The sequence below is a fragment of the Helianthus annuus genome, chromosome 16, assembly GCF_002127325.2.
Source record: "Helianthus annuus cultivar XRQ/B chromosome 16, HanXRQr2.0-SUNRISE, whole genome shotgun sequence".
NCBI classification, from domain to species: Eukaryota; Viridiplantae; Streptophyta; class Magnoliopsida; order Asterales; family Asteraceae; genus Helianthus; species Helianthus annuus.
The window spans coordinates 172,812,427-172,834,750 of record NC_035448.2 but is presented as its reverse complement, the minus strand read 5'-3'; the positions used below and the strand labels follow the sequence as shown (position 1 = coordinate 172,834,750).

Sequence of the window (22,324 nt, the reverse complement as noted above, 5' to 3'; positions counted from 1 at the left end):
ACTCCACATCACCGAACAATGCTACTGCAAGGCAAACTCGGTATTGGAGTGGGAAGGTAAGTGGTTCCAAAACGAACGCAGATAAGCGCTCTAACCGAACCCTCGTCGAACAACAAGCGTCCGAACAGCGGTAACAAGTCTGCTTATGACTTTGTTTGCCCGACTATGGGCCGCATAGAATAAACAATGGTGGGCATACCCTTGCCTATGACCATGTTTATTTACCCATAGTACGAATATACATTGTTCGACCAAACATGGCCAACAATGACGCAACGAGGTAACCGCAAAGAACGTGCGGTTACTAGAGAGCTATGACGACAAACACGAAAACCCAACAAAAAAGGGATCGTCGTCTCATAACTAGATGCTGAACATAGAGCTTGAGCAAAGCACTTGCAAGCATCAACAACTTTTGATCCCAGTCTCAAAGATTGGTCCAAAAGTTTCTTTTCTTCTTCATGCACCAATTCAACAATTGGTATAAAGAAAAGACCACCTTTAAAGGATGGGAAACCTCCACATACCTTCAAACCACCATCTCAGAGGTTGGTTCGAAGTTTGTGCAGCATTACTAACAAGGTCTCCAAGAGACCTTCGGCACAACAACAGGTGGCAAGCCACCTGGTGACATAAATCGGCTGAGAATCTCGCATCAGACGAAGATTCCTTCACCGATACGGAAGAGGCGTCAGATGACCCTTCAAGACCTCCAGCTTGATTTACATACAGAAAAGACCACACATGGTCTAGGATCTTCTCCAGACTCCAAACTACCTTCCAAACACCATAGTCCAGTACTCCTCCCACATACAACTTGTATGTGGCAGCAACACTAGACTGGGGGGACTTGAAGGGGTATGGTCCCAGATCTCGCGTCAGCATCGACCGCGAGTGACCATTACCCTTATCAAAACCCCCACTAGCTAACAACCTACTTGTGCCCATGCGGGAACGCGTCGGCACAAGGGTTGAATCCAATCTATCTAGTAACGAAGGAGGACTTACATGGAACATGAGAACGGTAGAATGATGCGACATAGCATCACATCTGGTGTATGAAAACGGAAGTATTCACAGCGATGCGGCATCACACCGCATCCAGTGAACACTTCTGTCAATACAGGAAAGCCTTACCTTAGGCATAGAAGAAGATGAACGTAGCGGTGCGGCTGACACCGCACCATACGGGCATTTTCGTCACGACAAGGGATGCAGGCAAGACGACGATGCGGCTAGCACCGCATCTCGCGTATTCCTTGATCACAAGTAGGAGACGCGGTAACTTCAGATGTTACCGCACGTAGCGATGCGGCTTGCACCGCATCCTATGCACTCAAGCAAGTGGTACTGACACCACAGTGCAAGTGGCACCAATGGCAGTTACGTGTCAGAGCTACGTAAGCAATGGACTGACGTGGCGTAACCTCCATAACCGACAAGCCTGACACACCTGAAAAGGTGCAGCACGTCGTCAGTCCATCCATCATCATCCTCCTTCACTCCTCGGCTATAAATACCAACCCCAAACCAGGTTTGAGGGATCTCTTCACAACTCTCTCACTACTACTACTATCTTACTTTGCTTCCCAAGCAAACTACTGATTCTCACGCCGGAGAGTGGTAACAAGGAGCACCCCCCACCCCATCCTCCTTGTTACGAGTCACGGCTTGTTTCCTTGTGCAGGAGATCAACCACCGGTGATCCAGCCAGCGATCCTCGAGAGGAAGGGATTAACCCTTCTTGACGAGACCAGTGTGTTAACCCTGCCCGGTTAACCATCGTTTCATCAATTATCATGTTTCTTTCTACTCAATTACGACGAAACAGGAGACTGAGTCGAGAACAAAAATCGTTTTTGAGTCAAGAACACAAAATGGAGAACACAAAATCAAGCAATGTTGAATGAAATTCTTTTAAACTGTCATTATTTTGGACTGAACATATTTTGGTTTTCTTAATTTATGAGAAGATAGCCAGCATAAACCAAATGGTAATTGAGAGAATTAATGTGGATGAAGCCAAACTTCTTGTTGTAAAGGCTGCATTGAATGAAATTATATTATATAAACATAGATTTGTTGACATGTGAAAACATTATGTACCTAGATAAATGACATTGTATGTGCTAAGTGCGTTGCGGGGCATAGGTCATAAAACTGTGCTATGTGGTAAGCAAACGACCAAAACTGGGAAAATCGTAAAACAAAAACGTGAATTTATACCGTCATGTGACCTCAAACGTAGGCAAAGACAAAAGCGAACCTTTGCCTTGAGCTGGCGTAAAACATAGAAAAACTTTAACTTAAAGACAAAACATACGGGACAAAAAATAAAATATAGAAATTTAAGAGGTTAAAAATGTTAACAATATAAGACCAAACCCAATTCATCGCACTTAGCGGGGCATTTGGGTTACATGGCATGTGAAAACAAAAGTTCACCATTGGAGCATAGCTGCATTTAGAGGATAGCCCTTGTGTAGTGCGGTGCACTCGGAGTAAAGGTGGGGGCCATATGAATACATGCTATTAGAAAATAAATTGTTTTTCTTTTCGAGTTAATGTCATTTTAATCCTTTGTGATTTGGGTTATTTTGTCACTTTAGTCTAAAAGTTTTATTTTTTTTCTATAGGTCTAAAAAGGTTTCATCGTTACCATTTTAGTCTACTTGGTTAACTTCATCCATTTTCTCTGTTAACCAGAAGGGCGATTCGGTCATTTTATATGACCGAATTGCCTTTCTAGTTAACAAAATTACATATAAAATGACCTAATTGCCCTTCTGGTTAACAGAGAAAATGGATGAAGTTAACCAAGTATACTAAAATGGCAACGATGAAACCTTTTTGAACCCACAGGAGAAAAATAAAACCGTTGGACTAAACTGACAAAATGACCCAAACAACAGGGCCTAAATTTTGATTTTCTTTTATTTATTAAGATACTTTAATTAAATAGGTAAAAAGACTATAATACTTTTGGGTGGCCAGATTTAACAAGAAAAAATAACTGGGTTAGGGCTAAAGGACGTAACGTGCAACAAAATTCCCTATAAATGACAAAACCTGTCAAAATTCCTTAAAAATAACATCAGAAAAATAGTATCAAAATAAAGGACAAAACATGTTTTTTTTTTCCAAAAACAAATTCATAAGCTCTACTGATTGTTACAAGTTTACTAGTATAGTTGCTAAAAAGACTTTTTTGGAGTTCATGGAACAAATTAACCACTATCTATAGGTAAAAAAATTCAAAGCTTTATGCAATAATATATAATATATAATTGCATACGCTTATAAAAGCACAACAGTCACTTTCACCAGGGCACCCGGGGTGGTGACTAATTTGTGCGTGATGGATATTTTTCATGCGTGGAACTTGGCCGAATACCACTGTCACCCCCTGCCATCACGCGTGGAACTTAAATCCCGTTATATTTTTGACGCATGATGATTTGGGTGTTGTGAGGGAAATTGTTGGTTGGGGTGATAGGCATTTCCACTAAAAAATGTTGTAAGTGATGGAATAATGGTTGATGACATAGCAGAACTTGATTGAATATTGGAAGTGAGGGAATTTATACAAGTGATGACCACCCATACCCGTAACGTATAATTGGATACGCTTTTTCTTTAGAGAAAACCACCCCAGCCACTTTCATACAATATAAATGTGTTCCAAATAATTTATTTCTATAACAGTAAAAGTTTGCGAAAACACCTTTATGTCGACATTTTGTTGACTTTTATCATACATTTTGCGAATATACATGAAATTTTCGGTTTAACATTATTATTTCATCCTAATTTCTTTCCAACCATTTGGTGAAAGTTTCTTCAACTAAAAGATCTGATCTTTTAGGATCTGCCAAGCATACCTTGTATGGCTTCTTCGGGGGTGTTTGGCCTAGCTTTTTTAACAAAGCTTATAGCTTTTTTTAGTTTTTTTTACAAAATAAGCTTAATTTGGTGTTTGGTTTAGCTTTTTAAGCTTATGCTTATTAGCTTATATAAGCTAATTTTAAGAAGCTTATTTGAAGATGGTTTTTTAGCTTATTTTAAGAAGCTTCTTTGTGTAAGGGCAAATGATATAAAATAAGCTATAAGCTAATCTAAACACTTAAAAAGAGCTTATCAAATGATAGAAAATAAGCTATAAGCTACTTTAAAATATAACCATAAGCCAAAAAATAAAAGCCAGGCCAAACACCCCCTTCTTCAACTTCTCTGAATCACAACAAGCGGTATCAGTATGATGTATTTTTAAGCTTCAGCGGTGAAGATACCCGTAGGAGCTTTGTCAATCATCTAAACAACGCTCTTCAGGGGCACGGTATTCGCACTTTCAAAGACGACGAGAAACTCCAAAAAGGCAAAGAGATCAAAGACGAGCTCTTGAAGTCTATTGATGACTCCAGGTTCTGCATTATTGTTTTCTCTAAGAAGTATGCATCTTCGTCTTGGTGTTTGGATGAGCTCGTAAAGATTATGGAACGCCACAAGACAATCGATCAAACTGCATTCCCTGTTTTCTATGATGTGGAACCAACACAAGTCCGCAAACAAAGTGGGTCGGTTGGAGAAGCCTTTGCCAAACATACCAATAAGGTGGTCGTTTGGAAACCCCTTACCAAGACTGTCTTGAAAAAGGCACTTGCCAGACATACCAATAAAAAGCTGGGAAAATGGAGAAAGGCTTTGAAAGATGCAGCCAATTTGTGTGGATGGGACTTGAAGAACATTGCTGATGGGTATATATCATCTTTCTCTCATATTCTTCGGTTTTCTTTCTCTAATTCTAAACTGTTGTATTGTTTTTTGAGCAAGCTAATTGGATATTCTTCTTTGATCTACAGACATGAAGCAAAAGTCATTAAATTAATTGTCGAGCGGGTTTCACTCGAGTTACGATCCATTAATACGGGAGTTGATGAGAATTTAGTAGGCATGGAACAGAGGATGCAAGCTCTCGATCCTTATTTAGAGATTGGTTTGAATGATGTTCGCATGGTAGGGATCAAGGGCATGGGGGGTGCTGGAAAGACTACTTTGGCCCGAGCTATTTTTGATAAACTATCCATTAATTTTGAGGGTAGAAGCTTTGTTGAAAATGAGAGGGAAAATGCAAAATCTTCTTTGTCAAGTTTGAAGAAGTTGCAAGAACAAGTCCTTAGAGATGTAACAAATGATAAAGGTATTACCATAAGCAGTGTTCATGAAGGGACAAAGTTGATAAAAACGATGTTGTGTGGGAAAAAAGTTCTAGTTGTTATCGATGATGTGGATCATAAAGACCAGCTTGAGGTGTTAGCTGGTGAGCCTAATTGGTTTAGTCCGGGAAGTAGAATTATAATTACAACGAGAGACGAGCAAGTGCTTTTAGCACACAAGATAAAGATGATCAAAGATGTTGATCTGTTATCGGGTGACGAAGCAATTCGTCTCTTTAGTAAGCATGCCTTTCGAGAAGATATTTCACCTCACGAGTATGAAAAGCAATCACTTGATCAAGTTATACATTATGCTGCTGGTCTTCCCTTAACAATCAAAGTTCTGGGTTCATTTCTATGTGGCAAAAACAAGTCTGAATGGAAAGATGCACTAGCAAGACTCGAAACAATCCCATTGAAGGAATCGCTTAAAGTATTGGAACTAAGCTATGAAAGTCTCGAGGATGATTACAAGGAAATATTCCTAGATGTTGCATGTTTCCTTAGACATTGGACGAAAGATAGAGCAATAAGAGTGCTTCAAAGTTGTGGATTTCACGATACAAATGGTTTAAGGGTTCTTGAGCAAAAATCTCTAATCAAAATTGTAGGACCGTTTTTTGAAGGTGGATGCATAAGAATGCATGACCGTATAGTAGAAATGGGCGAGAATATTGTACATCGTGAGCACCCGGATGAGCCCAACAAACGTAGCCGATTATGGGTTAGGGAGGAAATTGAACATGTCTTGGCTGATAACTCGGTAAAAATCCATTTTATCTGTAAGGGGGAGATGAAATTCACAAGTTTTTCATCCATTGTAACACAACTTTTATGATCGTTGTTTTTGAATTACAGGGTAGCGAAGCAGCAAGATGTACATGTCTATATAACGCTCCTGGTATTGTTTTGAAAACTCTTGGAAACATGAAGAACCTTAGATGCCTTATTGCATACGATGGAGAGTGCTATAATGACGATTGTGGGAGGATTGATGAAGCTCATGAATACTTTCCAAATTCGTTACGATATATAAAGTGGTACCGATACCCTCATTGGTGTTTACCCAAAACATTTGAAGCTAATAATCTCGTTGCACTTGAAATATTTCAAAGCAAAATCAAACAACTTTGGGAAGGGAGAAAGGTAATATAGTTGATTGGTTGTTCTTTAATTTTATAATGGCATATGTATATCTATTAGCTAGTTATTGTAACAACATATTTTTACTTTTTTTGGTTTTCTTTTCATCGTATAATAGGTTATGAAGAAGCTCAAATTCCTTACTTTGAGTTATACAAATTTTATGAGCCTTGACCTTGGGCTGACCAGTGGCGGATCTAGAAAATCCGCCAAGCCGTAACGTTTTATAAATAAGCCGTAACGAAATCGAAAAAACCTCAAATTTTTTCAAAATTTACACTAATTTTTCCAATTTTTTCCGCGCCAAGCCGTAGCGGGCGTTGCCCCCGGCATAAAGGTAGCTCCGCCCCTGGGGCTGACACCCAATCTTGAGAGGTTACATCTTGAAGAATGTGATAATTTGGTAGCACTTGATGTGCATGGTGGATGTCTAAAAAGCCTTGTCTATTTAAACCTAAGAAGTTGTACAAAGTTGAGGAGCCTTGACCTGGGGTTGACACCCAATCTTGAGAGGTTACATCTTGAATGTTGTTATAATTTGGTAGCACTTGACGTGCACGGTGGATGTCTAAAAACCCTTGTCTATTTAAACATACGTTTCTGCAAGAGTTTGAAGTCTATATCTTTTATCCAACAGTTGGAATCTCTTGAGGTTCTTCATATAACTGGATTAAAGCCGAAGGAATTCCTGAATTATATAACCACAGGGCACTCCATCAATAGTTTGCTAGAGCTTCATCTTTCATGGAACTTTATAGAAGAAGTACCCTCATCAATTGGAAATCTTCATAAGCTTGTCTCTCTAAATCTCACTAGATGCTCTAATCTTAAGAGTGTTACAGGAAGCATTTGTAGTTTACAACATTTGAGAACTCTTGACCTTCGAAACACTTGCATAGAGGAATTGCCAGAGGACCTTGGTCAATTGGAATGTCTAGAAGAGCTAGTTTTAACTTGTACAAATGTTAAACATCTCCCTGGTAGCATTTGTATGTTGAAACATCTCAAAACCCTACTTCTTCAAAGTTGTAGGCTTCTTGAGAAGTTACCTGAGGATGTTGGCCAATTAGAATCTTTGGAAAAATTAGATCTAAGAGATTGCCCTGATTTAAGAGAACTTCCGCTCAGCATTTGTAAGTTGAAATGTCTCAAAGAGTTGAAGCTTGGAGAATGTTGGAGGCTTGAACAAGTGCCTGACGAACTAGGAAATCTAAAATGTTTACAATTATTAGATGTCAGGGGTACTCGCATAACTCACCTTCCCAATAGCATTTGTAACTCGAAATGTCTCAAAGAGTTGGTGATTTATGCATGTAGAAAGGTTGAAAAACTGCCTGAAGAACTAGGAAATTTAAAATGTTTACAATTATTAGATGTTCGGGAAACTGGCATAACTCACCTTCCACGGAACATTTATTCATTGAAAGGTTTGAAATACGATAGATGGAGAATAAAAGATTTTACTTAGTTATGATTCTTCTGATAACAATTACATTGGAAGAAGATCCAAGTACCAAAGGGCAATTGAAGAGTGGAGCACCACACATGTCAGCACTCGCTACTTCTCTTCTGAAGGCTCTAGATGCACTTAAAGTTTCTCCGAATCACACATTTGTGTTTGAGGTATGAATTCAATCCAATCTATATAAAAAACCCAAGTATTATAACAAGTATGTTGTGTGCTTTGTGTGCATGTTTTCATAAACAATTGTGGATAGCTAATAATTTGGCATATTGCCCGTGAGGAGTTGATTAACAAAAGAATCAACACAGATTTAAGATTGTGGGCAAGTTTGTGGTGACCTGCAAACACACTTTTTCAATAAATAAGCAACATTTTATATATGATTACAGAATCAATTTTTGAATAAATAAAATGGTTTAGAAGGTTGTATACATTAAATAGACTACCTTTGGTGACTTTCAAGTTTCAATCATTTTCCTCCACAGGACCTTCTATTTCCATGTAAATATTGTTGGTTCACGCCTCACAACATATGTATCTAGTATGTAATATATGTGAAGGTTAATACCTCTCAAATATGAAGACAAAAGGTGTACGTAAAGATGAAAAGCCTCTGTATTCTAATTGAAATATGGATGTACTATTTGTATTTATTTACGTATGCATCCTTTAAACCATGAGTATAATCCCATTATTCCAGCAAGATTCGGTCAGTCACACACCTCTTGACCCGTTAGCTAGACCCGACAGTGATCCATAAATGAACCGATGAACCCAACAGATATGTGTTTATTTTTGTGTGTGTGTATTTCATGACTCGGAACCACGAAATCTTTCTTTAATATTTTAATGTAATCTTTTTATGCTTTGCTTTGTGTTTCTTGCTTAGGATTCTGTTTCTGGAATTAAACGGAGCTGTTGGAATGGATAGTAGAAACCCTGAACAAATGCTACTATCGATTCATCCCTTTATTTGACAAGTAATTCAAGTATCGTTTGTTTGAGACAATAAGAAATTGTTTGTTTGAGACAACATCGAATCATCAACTTATCAAGGTAAGAATATCTAGACCTTTTTATTGATAATTGGTTTATAATAAAGGTACGAGTGTACGACTATCTAAACCATTTTTTTAATTAATACACACCCTTTGACCATAGATACGTCTTTGAACATTTTGATATGATATTCCACTTTTCATAACTTTACTATTATGTTTACATGTCATAGCATTTTCTACGTTCGTACTCACATGGTCCCGGGCAAAAATGTCTCTTAAAAGTGTTTCAAATATGTTTCATGAGATGTGTTATGCAAGTAACGTTCTATAAGTTTATATGTTTACAAGCATGTTACATAATGGTTACAATTGTGGAAGTATAGGATTATGATGCTGAATTAGTGGTGGTTGTGGATAACCCGGTCGTCGGAAAAAAATCATGAAGGGTGATAAACCGAAATGATGGCTGCCGGAGAAGGTGTTTAGTTGGGGAAGAATGGGTCCAAGTCAAAATATTCCGGTTTTGGTAAATATTTTTTAAACCACTCAATTTAGTAACTACCTTTTCTATGTAAAACTAGTTACTCTATCTTAAAACAAAAGGTCGGTGACTTTTGACACCGACCAAAACATCCCCCAACCTTTCAACATAGGACAAACTACACTCCCAAAATTTCAACACTGGACCAAATCATAAATTCGTATTCGATTCTAATTCGATTATTGGACTCGAATTCGAACCTTTTTAATCGAATTCGAATTAAGTCGAATTTCGAATTTTTCGAATCCGAATCGAATTCTGAACACCCCTACAAAACACCGCCAAACTTTTACAACTACACCTCATCTTCTTTTAACTCCAAACTTTTCAACTTGATAACTTGACACTTATTTTGTTTAAACTAATTTTTACGACTTTACACCGCAACATGCGACACATTATTATAACTTTTTTATCTATTTCTAACCGCGTTAATGCCTAAATTACTTTTACGACTTTACATCGCCGTCTAGAATTACTTTTACGACTTTACACCGCAATGACCGAGAAATACTCTTTTGATTATCTAAGTCTAATAACATTAATGTCACAGACGTAACGTGTGTAACAACGTAAAAGACACGTAATGTCGTGTGCGGACGCCACACGTTAATGTCATCATCGTACACTATAACCGCAATGCTTATATAGGTTCTTAGATCTGATACGTCGAAACACACGTTTTTATAGGGTTAACGCATCACATAACGTGTCGTGAGCTATAAACAACTAATGCATCACCACCGCAACACGCGGTCCATGACAACAAGCTAGTTTGAAAAAAAAAAAAAAAAAAACTCTTTTTTCATAGATTACATTAGTAATAAATTCACTTAAAACCTTTCCCTAAGAAACACACGGAAGCACTCCTTTCTTCAGACCTTGGTCATAAATCCTAATAGTGAAGCCGCACTTAATTACCGGCCCTTTAAAAAAAGCCCAATACCTCTTGGGCTTTCACTCAATAACATTCAAACGGTGTCGTTTTAAGCTCCGTAAAATCTTTTGCAATTTTCTTCGAATCAAAACCCCTTCGTGAACCCAAAACCCTACGAACCAGTGCGATCATGGATACCGACGACGAACCCTTATCGGAGCAGCAGCAACGGAAACCGATCATCAGCGGCGAACAACTCGACATCGAGGCGTACGCCGGTTTATACACCGGCCGTACAAAAATCTCACGGTTGATCTTCATTGCGGACAAATGCGACATCGTTTCGATGAAGTTAGAGGCGCTTCGGATGGCGTATGACGAGATTAAGAAGGGCGAGAACACGCAGTTGTTTAGAGAAGTTGTTCAGAAGATAAATGGGAGATTAGGTTCGGATTATGGTTCGGATGTGAGTTGGACGAGTGCCGTTGTCCGTAGGGCTGAACAGAGGAAGGAGAAACTGGAGAGTGAGCTTAATGCTTATAGGGTAATATATTCTTTGTTATTAGTTTATAATTATAATTTCATGATTCATTGACATATGTGTATCTGGTTATATATGTATGCTTAGCAGTTAGCACATTAGATGGATCATAGGGTTTTGGTTCATTTGTATAGTAAAATTGGAAACTGTTGTGTGACATTTTTAGTTTATAAGCAATTTTTTTTTTTTTTTTTTTTTTTTTTTTTTTTTTTGTAGAATAGTTTAAACTTTAATGATTTCATAACGTAGAGGAAGTCTCAAATTGGTTAGGTATTTTTACCGCACTTAACGGGTGGTTTTTATCTTTTAAAATGTTACACGGCTTATAAAACCAGGATATAGGTTGTTGCCAAACGCGTGAACCAAAAGAAGCTAGATATAAGCAAAAGATAATTCAATGGATCATGACATCAATGCTTAATACTTTTTACTTGATGCCTTTGGATGTGTATTAACTATTACATGAAAGCATACATACACCACACACATTAGTAATGCTCAAAGAATACGTAGAGGTTTGATGCCTGAAAGCATTCGAAAAATGCCTCAAAAAAAGCTAGGAAAATGATTGAAGGGTAGATTAACAGTGGTAGTATCTTAAGGTTACATTGCCTTTTTTTACTGTAACGGTATCGTTCACTTGCACCGTAATGCTCTTAGACCTTTACTGTAAGCCTACAGAGCAGCAGCCTGCACAACTTAGGCATTTGCACAAATCTCAAAGTTCTTTTCAATTCATCAAGTTTTTTTAGGTATGCATGAACAATGTATGTTAGCGTGTTTCCTCAATATGTGAACAAACATGAACGCTTACAAACTCAGTATTCCAAACTGAAACAGCTTAAACTTATGATTAGGAAATTCAAATCTTGTATGGTTATAAACAGCTTTTTAACCAAGGTATTTATGCAAGAATATTCTTACCTTGAATCCTGATCATAGATGAGCAACGCAAGTTCTGCATATAATGGAATATCTCTATTATTAATAAAAATAAATTATTCCCAGTAATACATATAAAAATTTGTGGATTTAAATGTTGAATGCTGTTGATTGTGATATGTATTTTACTTGGAGCCTGGGCCCTGGAATGTGAGTAAAGTTATAAGAAGGTACAAGTTTTAAAGGGAAATATAATAATTGAGAAACATATATAATTATATACGACAGGGTTTTTTAGGATACTTTCTTGTTTGAGGGTGCCTCTCTAAATTGGAGAGATATCTGTTATACCTACAAATATGATTTATTAGCTAACTTCTTTCTATTGCTACAGACAAATTTGATTAAAGAGAGCATAAGAATGGGATATAATGACTTTGGAGACTTCTACTACGCTCAAGGTGCACTTGGGGATGCTTTTAAGAACTACGTACGCACCCGTGATTATTGCACAACTGCAACACACATCATACACATGTGTTTAAATGCAATTCTAGTCAGCATCGAAATGGGTCAGTTTGCACATGTCACGAGCTATGTCAGCAAAGCCGAACAAAACAAAGCTGACCTAGATCCCATCACAATTGCAAAACTACAATGCGCTGCTGGACTCGCTCACCTTGAGGCTAAAAGATACAAACTTGCTGCCCGCAAGGTCTTATTTTCTTCTTTTTTAAACACGTTTTAATATAATAATCTTAATCTCGTTGGTGTGTACACAGTTCTTGGAAACAGCTCCGGAATTGGGAAACAACTACTCGGAAGTAATTGCAGCTCAAGATGTTGCAACGTATGGCGGCCTTTGTGCTCTTGCAAGTTTTGACCGCTCAGAGCTGAAGGCAATATTAACTTTTATATATTATTATTACTCTACCGTCTCACTATTTAATAAAGTTATTATATACCTGATGCGTAATTCTTATTGAACTCTCGGCAGGCAAAAGTAATAGACAATATTAACTTCCGGAACTTCTTAGAGTTGGTGCCTGAAGTAAGGGAGCTTATTCATGATTTCTATTCAAGGTATGTTTGCGTTTGTGCTATCTGATTATTATTATTATTATTTGAGTAAAATATCATTTTCGTCCCTGGGGTTTGACCAGTTTTGCTACCTTCGTCCAAAGGTTTGTTTTTTTTTTCGTCTGGATCCAAAAGGTTTGAAATCGTGCTATTTTCATCCGGCCCGTTAACTCCATCCGTTTTTCTCTGTTAAGTCATGGGTATTTCTGTCTTCTTTGCTAACTTAAAAGGCAATTCGGTCCTTTTCACTTATGTAAAAAGAGCGAATACTCTGAGAAAGACCGAATTGCCTTTTAAGTTAACAAAAAAGATGGAAATACCCCTGATTTAACGGAGAAAAATGGATGGAGTTAATGGGCTGGGTGAAGATGGCAAGATATCAAACCTTTTGGATCCAGATGCGGAAAAACAAACATTTGGACAAAAGTCACAAAACTGGCCAAACATCAGGGACGAAAATGGCACTTTACTCTTTATTTTGTATTAATAGAACTTTTCTGCATTTTTGCAGTCATTATGCTTCGTGTTTAGACCGCCTTGGGAACCTTAAAGCAAACCTGCTTCTTGACATCCATTTGCATGATCATGTGGAGACACTTTATACCGAAATCCGTAACAAAGCCCTGATTCAGTATACTGATCCGTTCGTATCGGTGGATCTGAACATGATGGCTAATGCTTTTAAAACCACTGTAGCTGGTATACAAAAAGAACTTGAAGCTTTAATTACCGACAACCAAATTCAGGTACTATATTTTAAGTTTATAACTATATCATGCCTTGTTCAACAAGTCATCTATTGAACGGTGTTCTTGCAGGCAAGAATCGACTCGCACAACAAGATCCTGTATGCTCGACATGCAGATCAAAGGAAAGCCACTTTTCAAAGGGTTTTGCAGACGGGGGTTGAGTTTGATCGCGATGTTAGGGCCATGTTATTAAGGGCAAATCTCATGAAGCATGATTATAATTTCAAGGCATCAAGGAAGATATAAACTCCAGAGATTTATGTTTATAATTTGGACAGGATTTACAGGCAGCCTTTTTGTGTAAAAAACTGGTTTCTAGTACCGAATGGTCTGGCATGTGATTGGTTGGTTGTAGTTAAAGTTTTGGTTTTAATCACTATGGTAAACAGGTACACGGTCCGATTTAAAAAACCAGTCGATTTGAACCTGATAATGAACCTCTAGTATTCGTTACCGTCTCATGCTTAAAAATTAAAGCATGAGCGTTAGCAACATAACTATGTTATTAGGGTTTTTGCAGTTTGGTTCTATACAAAATTTCCAGTTTAGCTTTAGTTACGGTTTCAAAATGTTTGGAGTTCAAATCATAGAGGATACTTGTATTTATCCTAGAAATTAAAATTAAAAAATCACGGTTTTTAAAAGTGGTAAAATCAAACCTGTTAAACTGTACAAGGTTTTAAAAAAGCTGAAAAATTAACCTGGCTAGGTTAGTTGGGTTTAACAAATTAAATCAAAATTTTCTGTAATTTCTTTTAAAAGTTGGTCTGTTTTCTATAATCTTTTTTAATTATAAAGGTTGGCTCATTTTTTTCTTTAATTTCGGTTAAAAGTCGGTTCATGGACATTGAAAAGTTGGTGGGTGTATGAACAAACGGTAAAAATCTTACAAATCACACGTAAAATTAGGGCTGACGATTTAAGATACGTATACGAATACACGACATGAACCTACACAAAGTTAACATGTATTGTGTACGGCCTTAACATGTAATAGGTACTAAACAAGTAGACATGAAAATACATGTTAATTTTCGTGTCTAAACAGGTAAAATTACCTGTTTAGTACCTGTTAATACATGTTAACCATTTTAATACAATAAAAAATATAATTTAGTGGGACCATGTGATTTGAAAACCTGATCTTATCACTTATCTTTCAAGTTATCCTAACCCTTCTCGTTCCAATCCAATGGACGTATTAAAAAACCCTAATTCTTCCCCTTCCCCTTCCCCTTCTCCAGCCCCACTACCAGCGACACCACCCCAACCACCGGTCGTCGAGAAGAAAGACCCATGTGAACTTTGAGTTGAATATTTGAAAAGAAAGACCCATGTGAACTTTACATTGTTTTGAATGGATGTTATGAATTATTTAAACCTTTTGTGATTTCTCATTTATGGATTTTGTTTCAAACTTGTTAGGATTATGCATTTATGCATTATTTAAGACTATTGTGAACTTTTTGGCAACTTTTATTTCACTAAACAGGTTCCTAGATATGTAATTATTGTCGTAAACAAGTATCAACAGGTCGTGTATACCTGTTAAAAAATATTTCGTGTTTGTGTATGGAAAACTGGACACGAAACCTTATCGTGTCATGTTCGTGTATGGGATTTCGTGTATCATGTATTATCGTGTTCGTGTATGGGACGCCGATCATTTTCGTCATCTGTCTTCGTTGCCAAAAAAGACCAATCAGTTTCTCTCTCTATCCTCCTCCTCCTCTCACTCCACCCAGTTTCTCTCTCTCTCTCTAAGATGTCTCTCCCTCTATCTCTATTGAACTTTCTCTCTCTTCTAATCTTGAATGGCTGTGTGTATAGAGATGTGTATGTGCCATGTGAAAGAAAAGGAAGGGGAACACGTATGGGATTTTTGTGGATTGGTGAAGCTTACACAAGAAACTAGAATACATAAAAAGAGTTTTATAAGAATATCAACCAAAATGATAGATATACCCTCATATGTTATGCATGTGAGGGAATTTAACTGATGAAATTAACTTGGTTGTCATAAAGGATTGAACCAGCAACAAAAGTAAACTTAAAGGATGTTTTACCAAGTTTTAAACATAAAGGCCAGAACCTACAAGTTTGAGAAAACATAAAGGACGTTTTATGCATTTTACTTCAAACTAGTATTAATCCTCACGTTGTGGCGGCGGTCTAAAACCATGCTAAATAGCACCAATGTGACATCACCGCCAACGACCAACACACTGAAGTTGCGGCATGTTGATGCGAAAAAATTAGACTAAAAGGCAAAACATATAAAATAATAACTAAGTCGGTCTAGGACTCGCCCGTTGCGACACGCCTATCAAATGGAAAAAAGTAGATGACGTAAAAACGTTAAACCATACACGCACGTTGCATCATTTTAACTCGCAAAATTTAGAACAAAACGTAAAATCATTGAACTACACATGCATGTTGCGTCGTGTTAACTCGCAAAATTTAGAACGAAAAAAGGAAGATAGGAATACAAGTTAGACACCTTTAAATGAAATTTGATAGACTGTTAAAGGAACACGTGTCCCAGTCCCTGTGATTGACCTAGGAAAATTAGAAGTTCATAATTAATATAGAAGGTAAAAGAACATTGGTTTTCAGCATATTAGTAATAGTAATTGTATATATATTGTGTATACACAATAAATAACCAACCATATGTTTACCAACAACAAAACAAATAAAAACAAATGTTAAACCACTAGTTCGATTTACATGAATGATTCTAAGTACAAAACCATCATGCCGAACGGTTAAACACTTAAACCGTGGTTTTCTAATTGCAAACCTAATTGTATGAATGCCAAACTTGTTCAACCAATCGATTATGCTTAGACTATGCATTGTGGAATAACAATCCCACTCAATAACTAGCAAAAAGTGTTGTCACCTCAGCGTCACATATACAAAGGGTCATTAACTAAACCACAATAACTAGTTGTGACAGAATAACTAAAACTTAAACAAATAATAGAAAAATAGAAGCAATATGAATTGGGTTAGAGACATGTGAGCCCCATAAGTCCACAACCATTCTCAACAACGTTGTTAACACAATGTTGAAGGCTTCATTATCGCACCTCATTAACCAGCAGACATGGTGTCTATTGTTTAACGCCCTAACCAAATGTGGCATGGGACGTTAATCAACAACTAATAGTCTTAGATCGTGTGAACACTTGGGATCACTTTCTTTACATCTTATTATAATATAATAAAACATGTTTGTTGGTTAGGCACCGTGTCATTACCATCTCTCTTTCTTTAGGATGTGATCTATAAAACAAAGATATCGACATTTGCTTCTCCTTCCTCTCTCTCTCTCTACCCCCCTCTTTCACACTACTAAATCTACTTGTATATTTATTATCATCAAATCAGATCTTGATTCTCTCTATACTCTATACATACTCTACACCCCCCAAATCTCCAATTCACAACCCAACAATGGGGCACATCAATCTAACTTCCCCCAAACAACGAACCCCCACAAGAAAATGGCAGCTTCTCGACTTCATCTCCATGATCTTCTTCGCCATCGTCCTCCTCTTCTTCCTCTTAATCTTCACCCCTCTGGGCGACTCTCTAGCCGCCTCAGGCACCCAAGCTTTGATCCGCTCCAACGCGGCTGACCCGAAGCAGCGGCACGCTCTTGTTGCACTTATTGAAGCCGGAAAACACCCCACAATCGAATCCTGTTCTGGGGATGCTGTCGATTACATGCCCTGTGAAGATCCGACCCGGAACAGTCAGCTCAGTAGGGAGATGAATTATTATAGGGAGAGACATTGTCCGGTTGTTGATGAGACTCCTTTGTGTTTGGTTCCTCCGCCTAAAGGGTATCATGTTCCTATTCAGTGGCCTGAGAGTTTGCATAAAGTGAGTTGCTTTTTGAATCTTGGATTCGTGGTTGTTTGATCTTGATTGTGTTTAGTTGTTTGTTTTGCATAAAGTGAGTTGCTTTATTAAATCTTGGTATGTTTGATCTTGATAGTTGATTGTGTTTAGTTGTTTGCTTACTGTAGTGTTCTAGATTTGAACCTTAGAGTTGGTAGATTTGATAGGATGAGTTTGTTATATTGTTGTTATAAGATGGTACACATTGTTTTTGAAGATTTGTTATGTAGAGATTTGGGGTCTTTGCATTAGGGTCAATCGGATCGTTCATTGATGTTCGGGTTCTGGTTTGCTGTATCTATATGTGTGTGGAGTTTGATGATCTTCATGGCTAACATGGTTGGATGCTTTATATGTTCAATGATAGCATTTGGTTGAGCTTTAGCGTATCGTTTAACTTTATTCGTGCTCCGAGTTCTAAATTTATGGTGGTATGATCCTTTTTTAGCTTTGTTTTGGTGTCATGGCTTGTACTACCCTTCGTTTGCCGTTTTCCTAGATGTCGGTGCTAGTTACTTTCTAGTGTAGTAGGGAGATGAATTATTATAAGGAGAGATATTGAGCGTTGGTCGATAAGACGCCGTTGTGTCTGATTCCTCCACCTAACGGTATTATGTTCCGATTCAGTGGCCTTAGAGTTTGCATAAAGTGAGTTGCTTTTTTGAATCTCGAATTGATGCTTGTTTGATCTTGATTGTTATTGAACTTTGTAGTGTTCTAGATTTGAACTTGAGAGTTTGAAGATTTGTTAGGATAAGTTTGTTATATTGTTGTATGTACGTTTATTATAAGATGCCGCAGCTTCTGATAGCTTCATTTGTTTTTATATTTTGTAAAGTTGTATCAACTTTATAATATAAACGTTCTTTGTTTATATTGGTAGCTCTTGGTGTGATCGATACTACACGTCATTTGTTTCACTCTCAGATGATAGCTTTAGATTCTCAAAATAGTTTTTATATTTTGTAAAGTTGTATCAACTTTATAATATAAACGTTCTTTTTGTTTGTGTACAGATATGGCACGAAAACATGCCGTATAATAAAATAGCCGACAGGAAAGGTCATCAAGGATGGATGAAAAAAGACGGTCCATATTTCATCTTTCCCGGGGGTGGCACTATGTTTCCAGACGGCGCTACACAATACATCGCCAAACTTAAACAATATATTCCTATTTCTGGTGGGGCCCTCAGGACCGCTCTTGATATGGGTTGTGGGGTAAGAGTTGTAATATTATTTCTTTTCTTCCTTGTTGAAACTGTTAAGTAGCATTTGGATGGAACAAGCAAATATAACCAAACCTCAGGGACGATTTTGGCATTTTACTCAAATATTATATGAAAACTCATTCCATTCCTACAGGCTACAAGCGAACCGAACATGATAATAGAACGTATTGATCCGTTTTATTACCTCATTCAATTAGACTCATAAGTTTTTTTTGTTTTGTTAATATTATTTTTCAGGTTGCTAGTTTTGGCGGTCACCTACTAGAAGATAACATTTTAACCCTATCTTTCGCTCCACGAGATTCACATAAATCACAAATACAATTCGCTTTAGAAAGAGGAATACCCGCTTTAGTTTTAATGCTTGGTACTCGCCGACTTCCGTTTCCCGCATCATCGTTCGACTTGATTCACTGCTCTCGTTGTTTAATCCCGTTCACCGCGTATAGTAAGTGTACTTCAACTTAATACTTATAATATAAATATGTAATTAATATCTCACTTTATTTTTCTGACAAGAGAATTATTAAATCTGCAGATGCAACGTATTTTATGGAAGTTGATCGATTACTTCGACCCGGGGGGTATTTGGTAATATCGGGCCCGCCAGTACAGTGGGCCAAACAAGATAAAGAATGGGCCGATCTGCAAGCAGTGGCTAGAGCATTGTGCTATGAGTTAATCGTTGTCGATGGCAACACTGTTATTTGGAAAAAGCCCGTTGGTGAATCATGTTTACAGACCCAAAATGAACTCGGGCTTGAATTGTGCGATGAGTCTGATGACCCTAGTTCTGCTTGGTGAGTAATTTAAAATCTTTGTCCTTCGAGAATGTTGATTGCAAGTAACTCGTTAAACAGGTCTGGGATGAAACCCGTCACTTTCTAGTAGGGATGGGATTGGTACAGTAACCGTACTCGTACCAGTACCGAAAATACCGATACCATATTTGAACAAAACTCGGTACCAAATACCGTACCGAATATATTGGTACGGTACGGGTATTGGTACAACTATTTCGGTATGGTACCCGCTTTGGTACCACTTTGTTTTTATTTTATTTTTTGAGCACTCGTACAAGTACTAAAAAGGTAAAATCGGCATGAGTAATACAATACGAGTACCAAATAGGTAAAATTGGTACGAGTACCAATACGATACAGGTACCAAATAGATAAAATCGTACGAGTACCATAAATACTATAATACGGAACAAAACATAATATAAAAAAAACCTTTTAAAGTTCTATATAAAATTCGGTACTAATACCCTTTTTTACCCGTCTCGATACCGATACCGAAATCAATAAAACTGGGTACCGAATACCTAAAATCGGTATGGGTATTTGGGGAAAAAAGCTCACTTTCTAGAATGGATCATATCGACCCACAAACAAGTTTATTTTATTTTTTATAATATGTTTTGCAAATAATCAATGTGTTAGTCATGTTAACAACGGTAATAGTTGTACAGTTATATTCTGAATCTTTTGGTTGATTTGCAGCCCATTTGACCTGTTGGCTTGTTTGACCCGTAACCCCTTTATTATTTGCTTATATGGACTTGAACCGTATATGTTAATGATGGCAGGTACGTGAAACTGAAAAAATGTGTGAGTCAGACGTATGCAGTAAACGGAGATATTGCTGTTGGTGCAATTTCAAAATGGCCACAAAGACTAAAACAAGCTCCAGCACGGGCCACATTGATTAAAAACGGAAACGATGTGTTTGAAGCCGACACACGCCGTTGGGAAAGAAGGGTTGCGTATTATAAAAATTCGTTAAATTTGAAATTAGGGACTCCCGCAGTAAGAAATGTGATGGATATGAATGCGTTTTTTGGTGGTTTTGCTGCTGCGATATCATCCGATCCGTTGTGGGTGATGAATGTTGTTGCGGACCGCAAGCCTTCAACTTTAGGCGTCATTTATGATCGTGGGCTTATTGGTGTTTATCATGATTGGTAATTTATTGTTTTTTGTTTTTTTTTTAATCTTTAAATGTTGGATCCATGTTTAATCTTTACGTAACTTTAGATCGTTTTATCGTGATGTCTCCAGGTGTGAACCGTTCTCAAGTTACCCTCGAACTTATGACTTTATTCATGTGGTTGCAATTGAATCCCTCATTAAGGACCCGGTTACCGGCAAAAACAGGTAATTTACGGTTCACTACAATATATGATCTTCTAAAACATTAGCATATGATAAAGTTGGAAACCTTAACATATAAAAGTTAATGAAAACTAGTGGGTTACACCTGCGGTACGAACGTTCAGTTGGTACCGGTCCGCTTCGTTTCGTAACCTGTACAATACCGGTTAAAGCTTAAAAAAAAACAAATTATATACACGTTACATGGCGGCGGTACCGTTTCGTGACCTGTACATTACCGGTTGAAACATAAATAAAAACACGTTACACCCGCGCTACGCGATGGCGGTACCGACGTTTGGTTGGTGTTTTGTTTCGTTACGTGTACAATACCAATTGAAACTTAAAAAAACACACACAAAAAAAAAAAAAACAGAAAAAGACAAAATAGTTACATACTGCGTTATGCGGCGACGGTACTGTTTCGTTACCAATACTGGTTGGAACTTAAAAGAACACAAAAGGAAAAAAAAACCCAGAAAAAGACAAAAAAACACTATTCATCCCAACGTTATAAAGTAATATATATAAGTTAATTAATATATATAAGTAATGTTTCTTGTTTTTGTTGCAGATGTAATATCGTGGACGTCTTGGTGGAAATGGATCGATTACTACGACCCGAAGGGACCGTTGTGGTACGCGACTCCCCAGAATTTATAGCAAAAATAGACCGAATTTCTAGCTCGTTAAGATGGAAATCTACCATACATGATAAGGAACCGGAATCTCAAGGAAGAGACCGAATCTTGGTTGCCACAAAGACGTATTGGACATTACCTTAAAATCTTCCCATCAACACATTTTCTTTAGGTTTAATATTTTTGTGTTATGTAAGTTATTCATCGGAAAGTTCTTGTATGCATCAATGCACAAGCTTTCTCCTTCCTCGCCCGGTGTTTAATTTTTTTTTGTCGAAGTAATAGTCGTGTTAGAACGAGAAGCAAAATGTATGAAAGTAAAGATGATATAAACTTAGTATACTCGATTATTGTCGCATGCTGTCAATGATATATGTTTCATTTGTTAGAACGTGTTACTCGTAGTTGTAGAGATTAAGCGTTGTGGGGACCTATGTGTGGTGTCAATACCATGTTTCATCGTCACATTGGGCAGCTGTCAATTGTCGTGTTTTCATAGGTTAGGGTTGTACAACGGTACAAAATGGGGCTGAACGAGAACAGAAAGTATGAAACACGAGAACTGAACTAGACAGTATAGTACAGGTTTGGTTTACAGGATTTACGATTGATATAGAAATGTATATCTCAACTATATGATGGCAAAGTAGAGGTACGCAGCAGAAAATTATGGAAATGAATAATACATATTAACTAAGAGGAAATCATCAAGTGAGTTGTGGATTGTAAGTAGGATAGCCCAAGCTTTCCAAGTAATCACGCATACACAAGCTCAAGTCTTGTTCAACACTTGTGGGTCAAAACCCTTTTAAAAACCGAAAGTTTGGAGGGATTAAACACCTCCGATTTGTATGTAACAACCTTGTTTTTAAGCACACTAATCATAGAC

General features: G+C 37.4%; 4 protein-coding genes across 4 annotated transcripts; all 4 read left to right on the top strand.

The window, feature by feature from the left end:
• The first annotated feature begins 3,917 nt into the window (after window positions 1–3,917).
• On the top strand, window positions 3,918–6,368 carry LOC110920038 (TMV resistance protein N-like). Its single transcript, XM_022164277.2, has 3 exons — window positions 3,918–4,754; window positions 4,860–5,976; window positions 6,072–6,368. The coding sequence occupies exons 1-3, from the start codon at window positions 4,492–4,494 to the stop codon at window positions 6,366–6,368; spliced, it is 1,677 nt and encodes a 558-aa protein (XP_022019969.2). The 5' UTR covers window positions 3,918–4,491.
• Window positions 6,369–6,642: 274 nt separating this feature from the next.
• Window positions 6,643–7,973, top strand: LOC110920041 (disease resistance protein RPV1-like; the record flags this gene model as incomplete). Its single annotated transcript, XM_022164279.2, has 1 exon — window positions 6,643–7,973. A coding segment is annotated over one exon (1,182 nt), but the record flags the coding sequence as incomplete, so codon positions are not given.
• Window positions 7,974–10,324: 2,351 nt separating this feature from the next.
• LOC110917412 (COP9 signalosome complex subunit 1) lies at window positions 10,325–13,884 on the top strand. The gene is made up of 6 exons (XM_022161971.2): window positions 10,325–10,784; window positions 12,058–12,378; window positions 12,446–12,562; window positions 12,661–12,746; window positions 13,255–13,489; window positions 13,562–13,884. Exons 1-6 carry the CDS (start codon window positions 10,431–10,433, stop codon window positions 13,736–13,738), a joined length of 1,290 nt encoding a protein of 429 aa, XP_022017663.1. The 5' UTR covers window positions 10,325–10,430; the 3' UTR covers window positions 13,739–13,884.
• Window positions 13,885–16,744: 2,860 nt separating this feature from the next.
• Window positions 16,745–21,823, top strand: LOC110917413 (probable methyltransferase PMT13). The gene is made up of 7 exons (XM_022161972.2): window positions 16,745–17,389; window positions 18,424–18,627; window positions 18,876–19,086; window positions 19,177–19,438; window positions 20,230–20,604; window positions 20,702–20,797; window positions 21,369–21,823. The coding sequence occupies exons 1-7, from the start codon at window positions 16,958–16,960 to the stop codon at window positions 21,577–21,579; spliced, it is 1,791 nt and encodes a 596-aa protein (XP_022017664.1). The 5' UTR covers window positions 16,745–16,957; the 3' UTR covers window positions 21,580–21,823.
• The last annotated feature ends 501 nt before the right edge of the window (window positions 21,824–22,324 follow it).